The 23194-nt window shown below is 42.2% G+C and overlaps 1 protein-coding gene across 1 annotated transcript; it reads left to right on the plus strand.

Annotated features, from left to right (window-relative positions):
* The first annotated feature begins 6811 nt into the window (after positions 1-6811).
* LOC308107282 (E3 ubiquitin-protein ligase TRIM39-like) lies at positions 6812-10594 on the plus strand. Its single transcript, XM_080459552.1, has 2 exons — positions 6812-6916; positions 7146-10594. The coding sequence occupies exon 2, from the start codon at positions 7155-7157 to the stop codon at positions 8796-8798; it is 1644 nt and encodes a 547-aa protein (XP_080315678.1). The 5' UTR covers positions 6812-6916; positions 7146-7154; the 3' UTR covers positions 8799-10594.
* Positions 10595-23194: the final 12600 nt, after the last annotated feature.

The following is a 23194-nucleotide window of genomic DNA, read 5'->3' on the forward strand; positions in this document are numbered from 1 at the left end:
AGTGGAAAACTTTCTCAATCCGAACTGACCGTGGTGCTGTGGAGCGACACATTTCAATAAACCCAGTCAACAAAACAACCAGTGTGTGCAGAGCCAATCAGCAGACGTGTGGAGGAACCGTGCTTCATGCTCACAGCCACGGAGAGCGGCAATTATTCTGTTAACGCTAAATAACAGTGAATTACACAACTAGAGAGATGCGAGATCCCAGTGTGTTGTGTTCAGTGGGAAATGGGTCTAAATGGCTCTTTGAGTGTTGAAGGCAGCTGACCTTTGACCCGGCCCGAGGCCTGAGGCTGTGACTGATTTGAAGAAGCCCTTGGTATGCCGCAGTGTTTGGGAGCCATAGACGGGACACACACCGAAACAAAACAACCGTCCAACAAATCCACAAACTACATAAACAGGAAGGAGAAATATTCCCTGAATGTCCAAGATGTTTGTGATTATAAATCCAGGTTGATGGATGTTGTCATCAGGTGGCCTGGGAGTGTTCATGATGCCAATTCCAACATAAACAAGTATTTCAAGACAGGAGAAATACCTGCACTGGAAGGAATTGGAATTGGAATTGTCAACACATAATATCACAATACTGCAGCTGCAGCAGCAGTTTGTTTGGCTTTAACACAAGGACACACACACACACACACACACACAATAGGGAAACTGATTCTCATAGGGTGGAGTGGGGGGGTCATTCCAAAGGTCAGTGAAAACTGTAACAGGAGACGACTCCTACTCAGGACGAAGTCAGAAGAAAAGCAAACAGAGAGAATTGATAGCAGCTTCCAGCGAGCAGACGCAGGACAAGACCAGCGCTGAAAAACTTTGTGAACTCAGCTTTTACAACTTTTTAAATTTTTCCAATCGAACATAGTAGAACAGTCACGTTAGCGTTCAATTGACAACCACAGTCCAGTGTCTTTATTTTCACCGTATTGGGAGAAAAGGACCCGACATCAAAAGATCCGCGGGGGGTGGTGAGGCTGCAGCGGTGACTTCAGGACACAGCCGAGGACGAGAGACGAGAGCCAAAAAGGAAGAGCCCCTACAATTTGGTGCCGAAACCCGGGAATGTTGGTATTTGGTCCTGAAAAAGTCTAATTTAGAGTGAATCGGGAACAGCAAAGAACGAAGAGACCCCAGAAAAGACGATCAACAGATTCGAGTGGTTTTCAATTTAAAGGTAAGCACAGAAGCCTTTTTCCACAATTTCTGCTGCATCAAAAGATCTGCGGGGGTCGTGAGGCTGCAGCGGTGACTTCAGGACACAGCCTCGGAGGAGAGACGAGAGCCACAAAGGACAAGCCCCTACACACTGGAAAGGTTGTGGATGACGAAGAACTTGTCCCAATTTGTTCTTTTGAGGGCAGCTGCTTATCCATTACTGCCATACCCGATGAAGGAATATGAAAAATGGTGGTTCGACTCCTCGAGAACAATACTTTGGACGGTGTTTGTGTTGAGCTCGCATGGTGATGGAATGTGCAGTTGGCCGGCTCAAGGCCAGATTTGCAGGCCTAAGGTGCCCTACGGATATAAAACTTGAAATTTATACATGTTTTACCCTCCACAATTACTGTGAGGCGAGCAAAGAGACTGTTGATGAACCGTGTGTGATGAATGGCCGACAGTGTGACCAGGAATGTCAGCCTTCCACACAGAGCAACCAATATGCCACAGACTGCAATGAAGGATTCAAAGGTGTGTTGAATCCAAAAGTGAATGTTTAACATAAATGTCACATTAATTACAAATTCAAAGAAGATTACAAATTGAAGAAGTGACGGTGCTTTTGGCTGTTGCTTGGCCCGGGGGTATCATGCGTTCCAGCATGAGCATGAGGGTCAAACTGCTGTGGGGTGTGTTGGTAGGCTTTGCTACGAACATCGCCTCCCATGTGGCCAAGTCCAACTGGAGGTGGGTGTTGGTGTTGGTGTTGGTGTTGGTGTTGGTATTGGAGCATCATAAAGGAGAAGCCCTCCTTAATGGTCTCTGTGATTGTCACCATGTCGTCGGTGAGCTGGTTGAGTCTGACGTGGTTTTCTTTCTCCGACTCCTTGAAAATGGCTACGATGCGCCTTCTCAGTCAAAGATCTTCCTCCACCGCCGTGTCGGGGTGGGCTCTCTCTCTCTCTCTCTCTCTCTCTCTCTCTCTTTTACATTCTACCTGCCTACACATATTAGACACAACTGAAACCATAAAAAACAAAGAAACAATGAATATGTACTTGCAAAAGGTCCCGTCGTTCTTTTACGACCTCGGGTGGAATTGTCGAATGTGTGGGTTCTACCTGAGCTGGCGCCATCACACTCAGACAGTAGGGGGTGGAGCTCCTAGGACTGCTCGCTGTGGAGTCGCTGACACCTGCCCGCAGATCACTGGATTTGAGACTGACTTCTAAGGTACTGGTAGCTGGCGACTCACCCCATAGTTGGTGGCAGAGGGCATAAAGAAAAAGAATAAGGACGCGTCCATGGCCACTCTGACGTCCACAGTCATTTCAGTTTTGAGGTTACCTTTGTTATTACAGCTTCGTCGTGTGGGAAGTCTCTCCTGTTTGTCGGATACTGATCCTGATAGTCCATGAAAATATTCGGATATATCTGGAGTGACGGGACTCCCAATCGATGTTCTCCCAAGAATTTGAGGTTTTATAAGTGAGAGGTATCTGTAAAAGTAACTCAACTTTGTCGTCTGTCCACACAAGCGTTTGTATACTCACCAGAAGGAAGTTATAAAGTCTCTACATAACAAATACATTAACGTTAGCTTGCGTACTAAGCCAGGACAAAACAGATGTCTTTCAATATGTCTGCAGTCTGAACGGCCGGGTCACATGTACGCGACTTTCACTGACGTGGGACTGAGATTAGTGTCTTGTCTTGAGAGTCGCGAGAAGAGACACTGACAGAAGTACTGAAACGTCTTCCTTGACATCCTGAAGTCGTGGATGAAAGTCTGAGTCATTGAATGTCCTCACGTCACAGTCCCACCACCCCTGCTCTGCCTCGGCCTCCTCTCACGCCTCCGTAAGGCAGCCGCCGCGCCACAAAAAGCCATTTGTTAAAAGCTCTGCTCTCTTTTCTCCCAGCAAGAAGAGGGACTTGATCATTAAGACCTGCAGTGTGTTGCGCCCTCTTGTGGGTGCAGAAGAACCCTCTCTCTCTCTCTCTCTCTCTCTCTCTCTCTCTCTCTCTCTCTCTCTCTCTCTCTCTCGCCCTCTCTCTCTCTCTCGCCCTCTCTCAAAACTCGTCCCGGCTAATCAAAGTGTTAAAGTTTGGTGGCGATGATTGGAGATGTTTGATATTTGCCGGTTTACTGCATGCAAAGTGTTTCCTGTCACTTTTCTTCACCATTCTTCCTCATTCAGCGTCCCTCCTCTTACTCCAGCCATCTCGGGGCTCCTGTCTGAAGTCTCACTTCTCCCCTGCCCTTTCACATTACTTTGAAAGTGGCTCAGGCTTATCATTTTTGTTTCCCTGTGATGGTCTCTTTTCTGCATTTTCAGGCTGGAAACTCAACAAGAATTTCTATGAATGTAATGAAATGACTGCTGATCTAAATTTTAACTGAGAAACCTATTAAATCCCACATAAGATAGTTTTTGTATGTATAGCGCAACTTCATACACAACTTCAAAACAGTTTTTTCGATTTTTTGGGGTGGAAAGTATAACTGTAAAAATAACTGAAAGAGCTCAAATTTATAAAATTGGTAAAATGGCTTAAAAGTGACTAAAAAGGGGAAAAACCTGTGAAAAAGCACAGCAAACACTATTGAAGCAGCTACAAGTGATTATACATATGAACTTGCTAAGAAATAGCTATGAACTTTGTTTACATAACTGATAACATTTGTAAAAATAAAATTTTTGCAATTTAAAACTACTGTTCTAAATTTTAAATAAATAATAAGAAATGTCAACTGGATCGATTTCATGTCAACTTGAGACTAAACTTGCACATTAGGGACAAAATGACCTCTTAAGATCCCCTTGTTATATGCTCTTATTGTTTCATTTTACTTTTTACATTTTTTTTTTTTTTTTTTTTTCAGTTCTGTTCTGGTTTCGTTTTTGTCATTTGTTCGTTTTTGACACAGTCCACATAGTAAATGTTGTTGTCACTCTTCAACAGAAAAAAAGGAGGACTCAAGAAGTGACAGGAGTGTTATTATTTTTGGCTCATTCTAAATTAAAATGTATTTATGATTATAAGGTTTTCACTCATCTGCATAAAGTATGACTTGATATGTGTATCTGGAGAACGTGTACACAACATGTAAACTGTTGATGGGATATTTTGTGGAATCAATAATAAAAAAAGAAATAAAAACGTTCATAAATGCAACAAAAGATACAACTTCTAAAAAAAAAACTATATATAAAATTTTATCAGTGACTTGTTTTTAAAGTGCAACAAGTTCTGAAGAAACATTTTAATTGGTGAAAAATCCACATTAACAGCTTGATTTGGTTAGAAAGTTTGCAGACAAGCAATGTAGATAAAAATACAAATATGAATTTAAGATGACTGTGAAGCAGGATTTCATTCTGTTTCTGTCGCCTGCAGTAAACAGAAGGTCAGGACTCTCAGCCTGTGAACCAGCAGGCTAATTCCACCAGCATTAAGCGCTTAATCCAAAACAAATTATGAAGCGGCGTTACATCCTGTCCATCAGAGCATGTCATCACAGTCTGAATCACTTCCTCTCTCATACAGATTTACATTAAGAGACGTCTTTAAGTGTCGGGCTGCAAGCTGGATTCTCTCTGCATGTTCGCCTCATTAGGAGCAGGACAACTGGACACTGAAGCAGGATTATTGAGGTCTCTTTCCACCATGTTTTATTCCCTATTGCAGTCACAAAAATGTTGTTTAATAAGTATTTAAAGACACATGCACTGTAAAGAACGCAACAAACAGAAAGGACCGGGGCAGATTTTATGTCTCGGACGAGAAATCTGTCCCAATGGACTCTGTTTGTGATGACAGGAGACTGAATTTGTTGGCCGAGGAAAAGATCCAAGTGATCCTGACCGTATCAAAACAAATTTGACGTTTCAAGACTTGTCCGGGGCGGCCCCAAACTCAGATGTATTGATCCTGTGTGTTTGTGGTGGTCCAGGACTGCGCGGGACGGATTAGTAGCTCAATGACCAATAGGAGCAACATACAAAATAAGATGACATCTATTTCCTGAGCAGATGAACCGGCACCTCCTCTCGGGTTTCCTGTAATTCATCCAACATTAGTAGTGATAAAATACGTTTTCTTATTTTGCTTTTTCTGAAGACTCGCACCATTTTGGAAAACTGCCTGTAGAAGTCATGTGGGATACCAGCTGAAAGAAATCCATTATGGTCCTCTCCTTTGTTTGGTCCGAACCGAGGGAGAGCGCAGGACGAGGATTTATGTTCCATCGGGTCCTACAGAATCCGCAGTTTTCTTTCCAGTAATGTAGTTTAATGGAATGGAATGTCGTCAACAACCATAAGTGGCCTGACCTCCACCTTTCAGAGTAAAAGCTTCCAAACTGATAAAGCGATGGATCACCACCACAACTATCCACAAAGTCTTTTAATGTGAAATTCCTTCTGAAGCTTCCTGGCGTAGCATAAAGTCATGCAGCAGGTGAACGTGTTAGGATGGCTTTCGCTCTCGATGCATTCGAGTTAGCATCACCGTTTTGTTTGAATTAAAAAAAAATATATAAAAATTCTGAGGTTAACATTGATTTTCTTCTCTGGTTCCCCTCTGGGCCTGCTGTCACACGTCTGAGGATGAGGAGCAAAATGGATGTAATAGGTGTGTGTGTGTGTGTGTGTGTGTGTGTGTGTGTGTGTGTGTGTGTGTGTGTGTGTGTGTGTGTGTGTGTGTGTGTGTGTGTGTGTGTGTGTGTGTGTGTGTGTGTGTGTGTGTGTGTGTGAGTGTTGCAGACATGTAACACCACACGGCGTACGCAAGACTAAATCAGGGCGGTGCTGTGACAAAAAGGAAAGGATGAGAATGGAACGCATGACCAGAGAGAGAGAGAGAGAGGGAGAGAGAGAGGGGGATGAGGCTGTGGGGAGGAAGAGCTATCAATATAGAAAAAATAAATGTAACATAGAGCTGGTTCTGACCCTTTCTCATGCCTCAACTTTCTCTCCTGACAGTACATGGGAGATATCAATCAGTGATAGCAATAGCATAGCGATAGCATGGCAGTCCTTTGCTCACACGAAAAATACAAATAAAAAACAATTGTGGAGTGGTCTACAAAACATCCACGTCGCAGAGCAACGCCCTGCGGACATTTAAGAGGAAATGCAGGGTCGTATGTGAATCACAAGGAGTTCAAAGTTTGTACAAGTCATGTTAGTATCGGCTAGCAATTAGCAGCTAACCGCTAAATTTAACAGAGGTGTGTTCATGATGACGACAATCAAAACCTGCCGTTTTGGGGTGAAACGTCTTTGAACAAAAAGCCCAAATGAAATAAAACGCTGCTACTTTCAAACACCAGATTTTCAGTAAAGTTTCCTCTGAAGTCCAACACCAATATCCATGTTTTAACAAGGAGAAATGTTATTTCCGGGTGTTGACTCCTTTAAAATGCAAAGGGAAATTTTGAATTAATGTAGGGAGTTTTTTTTATCGCTGGATTACTTTCCATTAAATGTCACTACATGCAATGAACATCTGTTTTTAAAGGTACAGTAAACATTGGAGTGACACACAGCTGCAGAGACTGAAAGGAGGTGGAGCAGCAGCCGAGGAGGAAGAGGAGGAGGAGGAGGAGTTATATTTCTCATTTCCTCCTGCACCTACATGAACTCAGAACTACGCAGCAGCAGCCAGCATGAGTTTGTGTGAGGATTAAAACTTTATCTGGATTATCAACCTTTCCTCCAGCCTCTCTCCCACGGTACTGTCACTTTTATTACTACTCTTACTACTCCACAGCCACTCTTTACCCACTCAGCAGGTTTGGTGACAGGACTCCACTATAAGGAATAAAGTGTAAACATTCACAGGACGTTTTCTAATAAGGTTGGATTAGTTGTTGAAAGGGTGTTTAATACAGCATACGTGTTTCTGACTGATCTTTTCATTGTCGAAAACTCGTTTGCTTTTACTTTCACTTTTGTTCTCAGAGCCGCATCATGTCAGTGACCAGCTGCCTGCTGGCTGAGGATCAGCTGCTGTGCTGCATCTGTCTGGAAGTGTTTATCGAACCCGTCACCATACCGTGCGGACACAACTTCTGCAAACTCTGCATTACACAACACTGGAATATCAACGCCTCTCCATGCCGGTGTCCTTTGTGTAAAAAACAGTTTCCAACTCGACCTGAGGTGCCTGTTAACACTTTCATCTCCGAGATCATCGCTGAGTTCAAGCAGTCAGCTGGAAAGAGGAGTGGCGGCTTGCAGACACAGGTGTCCCGACCAGGTGAGATCCCCTGTGACATCTGCTCAGGAAAGAAACTGAAGGCGGTCAAGTCGTGCCTGACTTGTTTGGCGTCGTACTGCCCCGTTCACCTGGATCCACATCACACATCTGATCGTCTCAAATCACACTGTCTCATCGATCCCGTGGACGACATGGATTCCCGGCTGTGTGCCGAGCACAAAAGGCCGCTGGAGCTCTTCTGCAAGTACGACTGCGTGTGCGTGTGCTCGCACTGCAGCGTGTTGGGCCACAGCGGCCACAGCATTGTTTCCCTGAAGGACGAGTACGAGGCAAAGAGGTCGGATCTGGAGCGCACGGACGACGAGATCCAGCAGATGATCCAGGAGAGGCACCAGAAGAACCAGGAGATCAAGCTGCTGAAGAGATACAGTCAGGAAGACACAGAGAGAGAGATCGCAACTGGCGTTCGGACCTTCACCGTCCTGATGCAGACGGCGGAGAGAGGTCTGAACGAGCTCATCGAGAAGATCGAGGGAAGGCAAAAGACGATGGACGAAGAGGCTGACGGCTACATCGAAGAACTGGAAGGAGAAATCAATGTGCTGAAGAAGAGATCCACTGAGCTGCGGCAGGTCTCAAAGACTCAGGACTATCTCCACATCCTGCAGAACTTTTCCTTCATGAACGCCGTGCTACCATCCAAGACGTGGAGAGCGGTACAGGTCCACGCCCCGTCGCACGGCGGGAGCGTCTTGAAGGCGGTGGCCGAGCTGGAGAAGACGCTCGGCGGGGAGAAGAAGCTGCTGCTGTACAGAGACCGTCTGAGGGGGGTGCAGCACTACGCCGTGGACGTGGTGCTCCATCCCGACACCGCCCACCCCTGGCTCGTCCTGTCGGAGGACGGGAAGCAGGTCCAGAGCGGCGAGGTGAGGCGGGACCTGCCGGACAACCCGGAGAGGTTCTCGCTGTACGCCAACGTTCTGGCACGGCAGGGTTTCTCCTGCGGACGGTTTTACTACGAGGTACAGGTCATGGGAAAGTCTGACTGGACTCTTGGCGTGGCCGCCAGCTCCGTCAACAGGAAGTCCATCGTCCCCATCAGCCCGGTTTATGGCTACTGGGCCGTGTCTCTGAGGAACGGGAACGAGTTCATGGCTCTTGCCAGCCCCGTGTTGGGGCTGCCGCTGTCCTCGGTGCCGCGGAGGGTCGGAGTGTATGTGAGTTACGAGGAAGGACTGGTGTCCTTCCACAATGTGGACGAAGCGGCTCACATCTACTCCTTCACCAACTGCTGCTTCAGCGAGGAGATCTACCCGCTCCTCAGCCCCGGGCTCAACCACGGCGGCGCCAACGCCTCGCCGCTCATAATATCACCCGTCAACTGCGACGAGTAGATTCATCACCGGAGAAACTCTTTAAAACCGCAGGCAACATTCGCTGAAACGTCTTCATCAGTCACTGGTTTGTTTTGTTGTAATAACGTTTTTTACCTCCTTGAATTCTCTTTCTCGTAGCTCGTTTCATGAAGGTTTCAGTTCAGATGTTCCACAAGAGGATCAATGCAGCGATAACAAGACAAAACAAAGAAACAACATGCAAGGATGGAAAAAAGACAAACAATAAGAAGCTTTCACACATTACAGCTTTTTCAAATATGAAAAGAGACGAGGAAACAAGATATGATGTTAAAATGATTAAATAAAATGTACAAAGTGGCAAAAATACATCAAATAATACAACTGAAGATATAGATACTAAAACAAATCTGACAAATCAGTAGTAGATAAATTAAAGTTTCATTCTGTAAAAGACAAGCAGGTATGTTTTAAGCCATTAGGATGAAAAACTAAATGTCTTTTAACTCCATTTTGGTACGATGAGCAATTATTTATATTTGAGGATCTGAGACCAGCAACAGTCAAATAGTCATGTAAAACAACACAAAGTGGATTAAAAACCAATTAAAGTCCTTGAAAATGAATTTTAAAACTAAATGTTAACCAGTCAGGACGTTTCATCCTCATCGTGGCTCGATGAATTAAATAAACTAAATGTTTTAAATTCAGAAATATAACATACTATTGACTCTGCCTGAAGAACAAAGGTTGGAAAAATCTCTGACTGCTCATAAACCATTACTTCTGCTTGTATCTTGTCTTTTATAGTCTCACATTCATCTGAGGTTTTGCTGTTATTTTAATTTCCTTCGATCTCTCTGCGAGCGTACGTTGCCTTTACGTTTCTCTGTTTTTCATTCAGTCTATTTAATATTTGGACTGTTTCCTGTTTTTAAAGGTGCTACATCAGTAAAGTTCACTGTTCTGGTTATTTCTTCATGTTGGTACTGTACTTCTGACCCATTTTGAGTTTTTGGGGTTGATTTTCTGTGATTTCACCCAAATGTCAAGGATTACTAGAGTGTATCACCGGCATCCTTGTGCTCTACAGGAAACTGAAGCTTAGATCTTCCCGTTTCTGGTGACAAATGTAGGAAGTGTGCGAGTAAAACCTAACGAGGTACAATATGCATATCGTGACAAATATGAAACCCTCTGGAATACTGGGCCAGTAAAAATAAATTGTCCTCAAGGGGTTAAACGACGTTTATTCCAGCCGTTGATGTTCAGTGTGATCTGTCATGTTTGAATGAGTCGTCGTTGTGTCGTTGTTTCTTTTTATAATTGAGTTTTGAGTGAATGTAACTGAGACATTAAAATGATAAAACGATGAAGAACCACTAGACGCTTCTGTCTACTTGACTCCATAGCATCTCTACCAGATTGTATTTTTATTTGATAAAGAGCCTAATAACCAACAATATTCAGCCTTTTCACGTCTTTTTTGGAAACATTTTATGTGAAAAGTTCGACCAAAATGTGCGACCTGGTGTGAGATTGTAAGTTAATTATGTGAGTTTTAATGATCGTTTGCTTCAGTCTGCTGGTGAGATATCATCTCTACTCTTATATTGTACCTGGAGTTAATATAATTATTTAATTGTAGGGGAGGAAATTACAAAGAGAAGGGGAAAAAAAAAAAAAAAGAGTAATTCCCAATAATTTTTCTCTGTAATCTTCATGATCATATCAGAGAAGTGAGGAGATCAGTGAGTTCAGAAACACTCAGCCAACATGTGATGTTTGTAAAAACCCCCTGAAGGAGTAAACCCCCGAATAAAAAGGTGAGTCACTGAAGAGCTGAAACTTGTCCTGAATGAACATGTTGAACAAATGTAGAACAAATGCGTCACAAAAGCACGAGTTACCTTTTGTGTTCCCACACTGACAATAGTGAGTCAGAGTGCGATCCTCCAGTGACGCCAACGCAAACAGGAGAGTTTGTACGAACCGAAACCAGAATATCTGAAGCAGGTAACGAGTGAAACGCCAGAAGGATCAGACTGGAACATGAAGTTTGGAATGTTTGGAATCCAGCTGTCATTTAGGCCCCGTTTATACGACAACGAATTCGAGTGTATCCGCAAAACTTTCTTCACTTTTGGGGGGTCCGTTTACACGACACCAGTTTGCGGATGCACTGTATCTACAAAGTTTTTAATCCGGCTCCCAAGGTGGAAAGATTCTTTCACGGCCGCTAATCTCTCCTGCAGAGACTGATGGAGGCTACAGAGCCTGTTACTGTGCATGTATATCTCTCCCCCTCCCTCCTGCTCATCCAGTTGTAAACAAACATGGCCGCCGCGTAGTGGTACGACTCGCGGTTCATATTCTCCAGATCAGTAGTTTAATAGTTGAGACTCACCCCTGATAGCATCCGATGTGTCATCAGTCCATGCGGATGTCGGGTGCTCTCCATTTCCTTCACGTTTATAGTGTATTGCTCTCTGCACACACTTCTGTGTAGTTGCATTACAAAATCAAGATACAGCGCCCTCCAGTGGCCTGGCAGACTAACGACATCGTTGTCTCTGGCCGTTTTCCAATACCCATACTTGTCTATACTTGTGCTCTCGTGTACTCGTGAAACGTCATCAGTGGGAGACCAAGTACTGTTCCAATTCTTAGGCCATTTCTCACCGAGTACACATGGAATACCCGGATGTATCCTCGCTCCGCCCACTTTTTCAAGGATGCATCGAAACGGACCTGTGCAGTCTTGGGAAGCCAATTTACCCATAATGCATTTGGCAAGAGAAGCCGGAGGAGATCCTGGAGGAGGAAACACACAACGGTGCGTAAAAAATCTGAAATATGAGCGTCATTGTTTAACAGTGTAGTTTTAAGAGTGTTTTAGGCGAGAATATATTTTTTTTTAAATGTTGTTATGAGGTTGATAGCTTAAACATTTGTTCTGAGGTTTTCGGAGATTGTGGATCCAGACTGAGATGAGGCTGGCTGTGATTCTCTACTGTGGTTAAACATGAGATCTAAATGTTTTAGTGTAAATCTAACAGTGTTCATGTACATTTATATTTACTGCCGAGGGGAAAGATAATGTTTAAAACTATTTAACTTGACTGAGAGGTGAAGGTACTACTGGCCATAGTGTTTTGTCTCAATTGCGCTAAAGTGTTCTACCCATTATACTGGAGGTTCTACTGGTTCTACTGGAGGTTCTACTGGAGGTTCTACTGGTTCTACTGGAGGATGCTGTGGAGTCAAACTAACACCATGCACTATTTGAATCCAGGACTACTGAGGAACCTGAAGCCTGGTCCAGTGGAGAAGAGGAACTCCTCCAGATGAGGGGTGAGGATTGTTTTTGATGCTTGAATTATTACATGTATATATTTTATTCATACATGAGTTAATAACTTACTGAATTGGTAGTGTGTCATTTCTTGTTGTTTTATGTCCTCCTCATAGACCTCATAATTGTTGAAATTCCCCCGAGACAATTTCCTCTTTAAAGCAACATTACATTGTTTATCAAATAACACAGACAAATGTACAGTTCTATATTTTACAGTCATATACAATCATTTACAGTCTGTTGATCTCTCTGTCTTTATCCATCTATCTCCATATATTTACACGAGTAGAGAACATGACTAGAGAATATGACTAGAGAACATGACTAGAGAAAACGACCATATGAGGAGAGCTTCCTGTCTAGATGTGGTTCTGCTCTCTGAGACCTGCAGGTCGTTCTTAAGGAGCAGGTAGCTGGACAGTGAGTCTCGCTCACACATCACTTCCTGCCAGGTCCCTCTGGGTGTCCTCACTGTCACCTGGTCGTCTCCATCGTCATCCCGGAACCTTCCTCCTCCTCCATCCCTGGACCTTCCTCCACCTCCCTGGGCCTTCCTCCTCCACCTCTATGATGTCTCCCGCTGCCACACAGACAGGCAGCAACCAGAGGACGTCTCTCCAGGCTCTCAGAAAGATGGAGCACCAGCAGGTTTGGCCTGGTGTCTGTTGGGTTTCAACCTGCCTGTCAGTTAAAATTCACATGAAAACATTTGATATATTTTGATGTAATCATGAATCAGAATTTCTTGTTTCCTTAGTGTTCATGATTGTTATTATTGAGATAAAGCAGGTTGCCAGTACAGTGATGTAATAACAACTGTGTGCTGCAGGCATGGATATAGTACTTCCTCCATCACCTAGCAGAAAGTACCTGGTAGATACAGTACTTCCTGTCACCCAGCAGAAAGTACCTGATAGATACAGTACTTCCTGTCACCCAACAGAAAGTACCTGATAGATATAGTACTTCCTGTCACCCAACAGAATGTACATATATCATGTTTTTCATTGAAGAATAAAATATTATTTGTTGTGAAAGAACGTGTTGACAATCATGCTTGCCCCCTCACCAATTTTATTATGTGTGACTGTGACATACTGAGGCCTTAGGACTGAGCTATAGGAGGCCTGCAGATAATAAATAAAAACTAGTAAGAGGATAGTTGAAATATTTCAGAGTCTACAGGCGCTCAGTTTAGGGGTGCAGATAGAAGCAATGTGAAACTACAGTGGGAATAAACAAACACATGAAGTGACGTTTGGAGTGAGGCGAGTCAGGTTACAGGTGGAAATGATCACCAATGAAAAGAAGACATTATCTTAAAAGTAGAAAAGGCTCCATTTAAACAAAGCAAGAGAGAATATAGGACGTCGGGGAGAAAAGGAAATATATTACTGTTAAGAAACAAATTCCCAAAAATGAATTACCACTAGCATTCAGTGATGGCCTTCATTGACAACCCAGATAATGTATTTGTATGTATGTAAATAGATTATATGTACAATATAGTGATTTGTGATCTATACATTTAACTGACAGATTAATTAATACCTTAATTTCTGAGGTTTTTTTGGTTCCAGATTTCCGTCATTTCGAAGCTGTCAACAACAGCAACCCTGTCGGCGTTGTTGACATGAAATGTATGTAACCCGTCTATCACCTTGTGACTAGATAGGGCCCCGAGCTCTTTAATAACAATAATTATTTTAGAAAACCCAGTAAATCATGATGATATTAGTTTTGCTAATTGAAAACAATGAAACAAGAGTAGCGGTGGTTTACAAGCATAAGAAAAACAATATCACTCAGAAATCAGAATAAAAAGTGAACAAATAATATCTTAATTTAGTAAAACAACAATAGTTATTTTCACCAATCAAGAACACAAAAACCCAGGCGAAGTCGGCTTATGGCTGGTGGTGCCAGAGGAACTCTGAGCATCCCGGGGGCTCAGAGCGCTATCAGAGTCCTGGACTACGAAGCTGGATTTTCTCTTATGGAGATAATTTCAAGGATTAAAGGCCCCTTCATCCTCCATAAGAACAAGACGAAAGTTCGGCAGTGCGAGGTCCTGCCGAACAAAATGACGTCATTTCCGTCGGCCAGCTCCCTCTGGCCGAAGAAATTAGTTTCAGCTGTGCCAACCGCCCTGGCCGAACTATGCGGGTGCCGCACTGCCGAAACTTCTGCACTGCCGTGTGCTGCGCATGCGGGTTCTAGTTCGCTCATGACTATCAGTCATATTTTAATCATATTTAGCTTGTAACAGCACTACTGTACGAGCGTCGCAGCTCGTTAAAATGTCGGAGTGCAGGGTTTTACATGATGCACCTGAACGCATCACGAACAGCTGTCAGCTCCTGCAGTTAAAACAGGACCAACATGACGCTCGGACTAAAACTCTCTTTATTACTGAAAAAATTCAGAGAAATGTATTTCTGGAGGCACTGGAGGCCAGAAATAAACTGTGCAGTTGAAAAGTTTAAACGCCGCTTCTTTCCTTACTACAACGCTCGCTCACTTCTCACCAGGATATATCACCATGGTAACTGACTCTGAAAGTCTAACCTGCTCTCCGGAGCAGGTTATGTTGTCGATAAGAGGTCAAAGCTCCGCCTCCTGACCAATCAGATCTCTTGGAAAATGACCCGCCCATTCTTAAATGATGGTGATTGGTGCGCAGGTTGAGTGCTGAGCTGCAGCGGTGAGATGAGAAAGTAATTCAGAACAATCTTTTTGACATAATAAAATAAATCCTGGTCTCTAAGGGTTTGAGGGATGTTTTTGTTCTTGACTCGTTCCAAGTCTGTTTATCTGTAATAATGAAGTTAATGATCACACCCGACAGAACTGCAGAAACATGAATTTATGGACCGCAGAACTACTCGTGCCTTCGCGGTGATGAATTAATATTCCAACTCAAAACAAACAAGAGAAATTCAGCCTCAAAACAACTGGATGGCAAATCAAAACTAAAATAAGATCGGTGAGAAGTTTCCCGACACGTTTCTGCTGTAATAAAGTGAAATTGATGGATCAGCAAAGGTGCTGTCCGTTTATATCGCTGATAAATAATCTGGTATAATCTCACCAAGTCACGCATTAACAAGTCAGGAATGTTCTGGCTTTGGCTGCAGCAGCAGTGTTGCTTTAAACCTAGTGGGTGTGTTTTAATTCTTCATATTCTCTGAGAATAATCGATCCTTCAGTAATCTGTAAACTGCGCTGCAGGATTTCTCTGTGTGTGATAGGTCAGACACTGCAAACTCCGCCCCTTTCACGTGAACGCGCGCACACGTAGTTCTGGGTTGAACCAGAGAGTTGATAACCTGCTTGGTAGTAACGGTGATCAGGATCCAGTGTGTCTGGATCAGTTAACCCAGGAAACAGAGAGAGATCCTGAATATGTTGATCAGGTTAGTAGTTCAGGCCTCTGGTGGCGTTTCGCTGTTCTTGGGTGGAAAACAATCCTTTTACTGGAGAAGTTCATGTGCGGTGGCACTTTGGGCTAAACCTCCAGTTCAGAAGTCCAAACGTTCCTCTCACACTCCACCTCCTCCTTGGCGCTCTCTCCCAGCCTTATGAAAAACACCCACACCTGCTCACCTGCACCTCAGGGGTCCTATTAACCAATCAGCCAATCCGCAGCCAGCAAGCGGCAGGCAGCGTCCCTCCACACAGACAACTCACACTGGGTTTTACACAATAAATAAAAAGGAATATGAAATGTTTTATTTTGATTGTTCACATTTAACAATTGTATATTCCCTTCAAGAACACAACCAAAAAAAGGTTTGGGCAGAAGCAATGCTTTTTCTTTCTTTTTTCCAGCCCACCCTGTAAATCACATCACATCAACTCAACAACAATAAACAAACAAACCTTTGCCACTATGCTGACCTTCATCTATAACCTTCTGTTTATTTTTCAATTAAGGAAATGTACTGCACTGACTACTCACATAACTGATGTGTATTAATCATCACCTTTTAGAGATTTGATGAATTTTAACAGCGAACTGATTAACTTAAATTGATCACTAAGATCGTTCCATAATTTCACCCCAACAACTGAAACACATCTTTGTTTGACGTTGGTTCTTATTTTGCGTATTTCAAACCGAAGCAAATCTCTTAAATTATAATGTCCTCTTCTTAATTTGAAGGATTGGATGCTCCTGGGAAGGTTCCCGTTTACAGCATGAAACATAATTTCCAGCAATTTTAACTGAACCAAATCCATAAATTTTAATTGTTTGGATTTTATAAAGAGTCGATTTGTCAATTCCTGGAATCCTGCGTTATTTATTATTCTAATTGCTCTTTTTTGTAGTTTAACGACGAGTTCTAGGTATGTTTTACAAGAATTCCCCCAAATTTCAGCGCAATATAATAAGTAGGCAGCACAAGAGAGGAGTACAATATATACAGACATTTTATGTTCAGTAAAGTTTTAGTATTATATATTATACCAACGTTTTTTGATAGCTCAGACTTAACGTACTGTACAGGTGGTTTCCGACAATGCTGATGATCTATTATTATCCCCAAAAACTTACTTTCATTTCCATTCAAACACAGTTTGATGTTACAGTTTTTCTCATGGGATCCAAAACTCCTACATTTGATTTAGAGAGAACTTATTCAGATCAAATCATCTTTTTTAAAGAAATTCAGCTCAATTCATTCATTCATTCATTCACTCATTCATTTTCTTCCGCTTATCTGTTTCCGGGTCGCGGGGGTGACAGTCTGAGCACTCTCCCCCAGATCACAATGCACCGATTAAGAACCTTCCTGCAGGTGGTGAGCCCACGGGAAGGTGACGCCTGGCGTGGGACACGAACCCACTACCCCTGAGATTGTGAGTCTCATGCTCTACCAACTGTTCAGCTCAATTCCCACTTTCAACTGCTTGAGTTCCTGTCCTGAGCAGAATAAGTTTGTATCATCTGCAAAAATGACCATTTTCAATGTTTTTGGTATACTACAAATATCATTCACGTAAAGAATAAATAATTTAGGTCCTAAAACAGAACCTTGAGGGATGCCACAATATAAAGGTTTTTTTAAATGATACAGTTCCGTTAGTTTGTATATATCAGAGTCTGTTATGTAAGGAGCTTTGTAGCCAATGATTGACCACACCCCTCACCCCATAGTACTGACATTTCTGTAAAAGAAAAGAATGATTGATGGTGTCAAACGCTTTTCTCAGATCAATAAATATCCCAATTACACTTTCTCTGTTGTCGACATATTGCTATGAAACCCATACTGTTGATCATTTAGTATTTTATATTTGTCTAGGAAGTTATGTATTTGTTGAACAAACATTTTTTCTAATAGAAAATTGATCTAATAATGAGGCCGGCCAGCAGTTTGTTTCCTATCTGTAGAACTCTTATTCTTACCTTTTCTGACCACTTCTAACACATCACTCTCACACACAGCTCGAAGAAACTTTGACTTTTGATTAATATTTATATCTTGATTGGTCACTGCCACGTGGGTTCGCTGTATTTCTTTTGCTAGATTAGAACCTACATTGGCAAAAAGAAATTTTAATTCATTGCATCCTGCATTGTCCGTTTTAACAATATATGTTGATAATGTTTGAAATGTTCTGATCAATCACCTCTTTAATTACATTCCAAGTAGCTTTAATATTAGTTTTGTGTTTTTCCAGCAGTGTACTATAATAATTTTGCTTTTGTTCTCTAATAATAGTTGTCAATCTATTTTTATATTGTTTGTACTTTGTTTCTGTGTTTTATAAAATCTTTGTATTGCTGCTCCTTCTTTTAACAAGCTTTTTCCAGACCTTTCGTTATCCACATATTCTGCTTATTTTTAGGCTTTACCTTCATTTTCCTCACTGGACAGTGATAATCATACAGTGACATAAATATATCCAGGAATGCATTATAGGAATCATTTGTATCTTCAACATAAACATCTTTCCAATCCTAATTACTAAGTGCAGCATTAAAGGCCTCGATAACTTCTGGTGTTCTCACTCTGCAACTTAGAATTATCGTCTTTATCCTCAGCTTAAGTTCAAACACCGCGGAAACGAGCAAATGATCACTTATATCTGTCAGTAGCACTCCACTTTTTACAGTCTTCTCAATCGTATCAACAAAAATGGTTTCAATTAAAGTTGCACTATCCTTAGTTATTCTGCTAGGTTTTGATAGTAAAGGATATAGTCCCAAACTAAACATATTGTTGATCAAATCTGTTGTTTTCATGTGCTCACATGAGTCCAACAAATCCCTGCGTACAAAAAGACCCTTACTATTTTGTTTTGAATATAACTCTGATTTGATCCTGTTAAACTCATCAATGCATGAACCAGGAGTTCAGCTAACTAATATATTCTTTGCTTGTTCATTTATGATTCCAACAGTAACACAACAGTCAAGTCATCAACAGTCAAGGTCATTTCTACAGTTTAAATTCTTTTTCACCAACAGGGCAACCGCCCTTCTGTTGACCCTGTTTTCATGAAATAAATCAGTCTTCTAATTCAATGTCCCTTTTATCAATACCTAGCCAAGTCCCTGAACTTGCTACCACACTAAATATAAACTTAAATTGTGGTGAGTAATCCTTAATTTGATCAAAGTTGTTGTCGAGGCTCCCGCTGTTGAAATGGATCCTAGATAAATGTTCATCTGTTCCTGTGATGACGTCTTCCCAGTAACATCCACAGTCCAAATGGAGCTTCTCAGAAAGAAATTCATCAGGGTCAATGTCCTGCTGTAACTCAGAGGGTTTATAATCATAAGACCGAAAAGCCTTAAAGTCTGTAAGAGCTTCTACATCTATATTTCTAGTATTTTCGTTTCATGACTAATTCTCACCAGATCAAGTAGTCATGTTATCTAAATTGTTCCAAGTCTTTCATTTCTCTTATTGACATTACCTTTGCTTGCTCTGGAGTTCCGTTAAGTTGAATCATTACCTTACAGTTCCTTGTCCATGTGTCTTGAATCTTCTTCTGTTTCTCCAGCAGCCTTGCCTGTCTTGTTATTTCTTGTTCATTCACATAGACGTTGTTCCCCTGAGTTTCTTTGTTACCTTTAACTGAATACATCAAACAATCCAATAAACTTTTACACAGTTCATACAAAACAAAAATAATATGTATTGTCATCACTTTTAATATGCTTTTAACTATTTATCATGGGCAAAAATGTAATAATATTTTTCACTGGGCTCCACCCTCCCCCTTCCCAATGTCAGATGTCCTCAGCAGACAGCTTCACAGTTTACCCTGTGGACAGGAAGTGGGAAGTGTTTACTAGCCTTTTCCAATCTGTATGACCATGCCTCTATGTATATTAGTGATAGGCTGATCTTTGGATTCCCCTGACTCATCATAAGTTAACCTGACAACTGGTTTCACTGTTCTTTTAGGACGTGTCCAGCATCTGTCCTCTGAAACACTAGCTGCATCCGGCTCTTTTGAATGATCTTGAGCCTCGTTAGTTTGGACTTCCTCTTGATCCGATTCTTCTTGTTGAGGTTCACTGTCCAATTCCAGTGAAGATTCCGGTTCCGGTTCACTCTGGGAGTCTGATGAAGATTCCTGATCTCCTTCCTGTAGGTGTCCCTCCTCAGAATCCCCCCCTCCAGAACCTTCAGATGACTGCTGTGAAACAGGATCTTCTTCCATCCCAACAGCTGAAGGCTCTATAGCGCCTCGGCCCACAAGATCTTTTTCCAAGGTGAAATTAGACCTTTCAGGTCTGTAGAACTCAGGATCAGAGGATGAATCAGAATCGTGTGACTCCTTTTGTGTAGACATTTGAATCTGTCACTTTGATTTCTCTGTCTTTTTGGATGGGACACTTCTTCTCTTTGGTCTTGTTGGTGTGTCCCCCTCCATCTCAGCTTTTGGTAATCGCACAAATTCCCCAATGGGCAAGATGTGATCTCTGTGGAGAGTTTTCAAGCCACCTCTTCCATCTTCCTGTCTAACCTTGAGCACAGGTAGATGAGGCCTTCTACCAACAACCACAAAGGGAACTGGACTCCATTTAGTTTGTAGCTTGTGTTCACCTTTCAGTCCCCAATTCTTGAGTAACAGTCTGTCACCAAGTTCAAGTGATTGGAAACTTACTCTCTTGTTGTCCTGATGGGACTGCTGAGCTGCTTCAGAGGCCAGATGGTAAACCTTCTGAAGATTTTTTTTTAACTTTTGCACATATTTTGCATGATTTTCCATCTCCACACCTGTTGCCGATCCAAAACACAGATTAACAGGGAGGTGGGCTTCCCTTCAAAACATGAGGAAGTCAGGGGAGTATCCCGTGGAATCACACTAAGTGCTGTTGTATGCATGAACTAGATATTCTACATGTTGACTCCGCTGACGTTTCCTTTCCGGACTCAGGGTTCCAAGCATAGAGAGCAAAGTCCGATTAAACCGTTCTGGTTGACGATCTCCTTGGATATGACACGGCATCGTCCTCGAATTTTTGACTCCCATCATTTTAAACAGATCTCGGATCAATTTGCTCTAAAAGTCCCTTCCCTGATCAGAATGGATTCTGGTGGGCAATCCGTAGTGCACAAAGAACTTGTTGACAAGAACCTTTGCAACAGTCTGAGCCTTCTGATTCTTTGTCGGAAAAGCTTGGGCCTAGCAAGTGAAGTGATCTGTCACCACCAACACATTGCTGATGCCTTTGGAATCTGATTCCATGGACAGACAATCTATGCACACAAGATCCATTGGTCCGCTGCTCATAATCTGATGCAGTGGAGCTGCTCTTTGACCTGGGGTGTTGGGGTGTTACTCTCTACAGTTCTTGACATACTGCTCAGCATCTCTAACAATTTTGGGCCAGAAGAATCTACTCCTCAGCAGATCAGTAGTCCTTTCAATACCAAGGTGTCCTAAATCATTGTGCAAGGATTTAAGCAGGTAAAGAGCTGTGTGAACTTTTCACCTGAGGGTCACTTGCTACCACGATGAAGCAAACCCTCCTTCATGAACAGTTTGTCTCTTTCTCGTTTCATGTGAGAGAGCTCCGAGTTCTTGTGACTGTACTCAGGTCATGTCTGCTGTCGAACTGCCTGCATCGCTGGTCCCATACTCTGATCCTTCTTTTGTGCAGCGATCGGCTCCGAGTGGGACATAAGCTCTAAAGACCTCAGCTCCATCTGAGTGGAAAAGGTGTAGAGCTCAGGAACAGCCTCAGGAAAAGCTCCCAACTGCTCCACATACCTCATTGGACTGCCTGAGGATTGGATGAAGACATGCTGACAGACTGACTTAACACCATTTCGGTGATGGTGATGTATTGCAATTTTAGTTGTTTGGGCAAAATGTACACAACTATGAGCTGATTACCATCAATCAACCCAAAAATGACCGTGCAGTATTTCAAGACTTATTAGACAGATTGTAAAGAAACCCCTGATGTGGGGGGAAAGGAGACTGGAGACCTTTGACCTAGACCTGTCAAATTAGTTTGACAAAAGGGATCTTCATATTCTCATATTCTCTCTGAGACCAACTAGGAGTCATGTATAAATACTTTTCTGGAATAGAATAAAATGCTGAAACACAATAAATACACACCAGTTTTTTCACATAACATTCTTCTTTTTATATAACATTATTTGTGGTGTTGTAGGTGATTAAGAAGTGCAAATTTTGGGCGATTAGGTAAGTAAAATTAATTGAGACGGTCTTTAAAAGGCAGAGGAACTCATTTTGATGCTAAATAAAGTTTCAAACACAATGTGGTTGACAGAATGACTTTTTGGCAGACAAACAGCAGGTTGTAATAGACCTCTATGATTATTCCTCCAGGAAAAGAGGTGTTAGGGGCCTTGAATCTATTAAACAAGACTCCCATGAATGATGGGAAGTCATTTAGGTGCTAAAAAAAAAAAGAAAAGGCCCCTGCATACTCCCATAAAGGCCGATTTATCCTCCATAAGAACAAGTGGAAATGACGTCATTTTCTTGTGCCCACCATCCAGGCTGAAGTTGGTGCCGCACTGCCGTGCAGTCCGGCTCGCCAAGTGTGAAGTTAATATTGACCCTAAATGTCCCCGACCTGTCAGTGTGTGTGTGTGTGTGTGTGTGTGTGTGTGTGTGTGTGTGTGTGTGTGTGTGTGTGTGTGTGTGTGTGTGTGTGTGTGTGTGTGTGTGTGTGTGTGTGTGTGTGTGTGTGTGTGTGTGTGTGGTTTGTTTGTCTTGTGATGGATCGGCTGCAGTCAATAAAAAGTACAATTCTTCTCATATCCGAGGCTTAAAATGTAAAATATGTGGTAAATCTTTAATCTGCAACCATCTTAACCGTGATACTCCAGCTTATTTCAATTCCTATGTGTTAAACTTTTAAACAAAAAGTTCTAAAATGTGCATTTCAATCAGCTAATTGACAGTTTTATCCTTGACTTATTGGTTCATGTAGGATTTCTGATTAAAACATTAAAGTAGAGAATTATGGAATGAAAAGTCATCTGCAAACATTTCTGTTCCACGTTGTCCTGAGCGCGCGACTCTGGAGAAACACTAAAAATGAAGTTGTGCTTCCACCTGGTGGAGGAAGAGCTGCAGTGCTTTTCACCGAGGATTCCTTCTTTTAATTTGTTGGGTTATTGGCTCTTTAATCTGGAGTACGACCGTCTCTGCTTGTTACTCTTTTAATTTGCAGTCAGAATTTTAGCTAATTTACTGCCCGTTTCATAACATGAAGATGAATTTCTCTTATCTGACATTTAAATTCCCCTTTATCGTTCTCCGACAGACACGACTGAAGCTCAATTCATCTCACCTCTTAGTAAACTAAAACACTGAGTCTCCAGGAAAAAACTGTTTTCTCTTTTTTTTTTACCTGCAAGTCGAGGTAAAGTATCTATGTTTTACATAAATACTTCTTTTTTTTTTTAAATCCTTCAAAGTTTCGTGTAGAGATGAATAAAAGTTACACACACACACACACACAAACACACACACACACACACACACACACACACACACACACACACACACACACACACACACACACACACACACACACACACACACACACACACACACACACACA

This window comes from Lipophrys pholis (genome assembly GCF_963383615.2).
Source record: "Lipophrys pholis genome assembly, chromosome: 1".
Classification (NCBI taxonomy): domain Eukaryota; kingdom Metazoa; phylum Chordata; class Actinopteri; order Blenniiformes; family Blenniidae; genus Lipophrys; species Lipophrys pholis.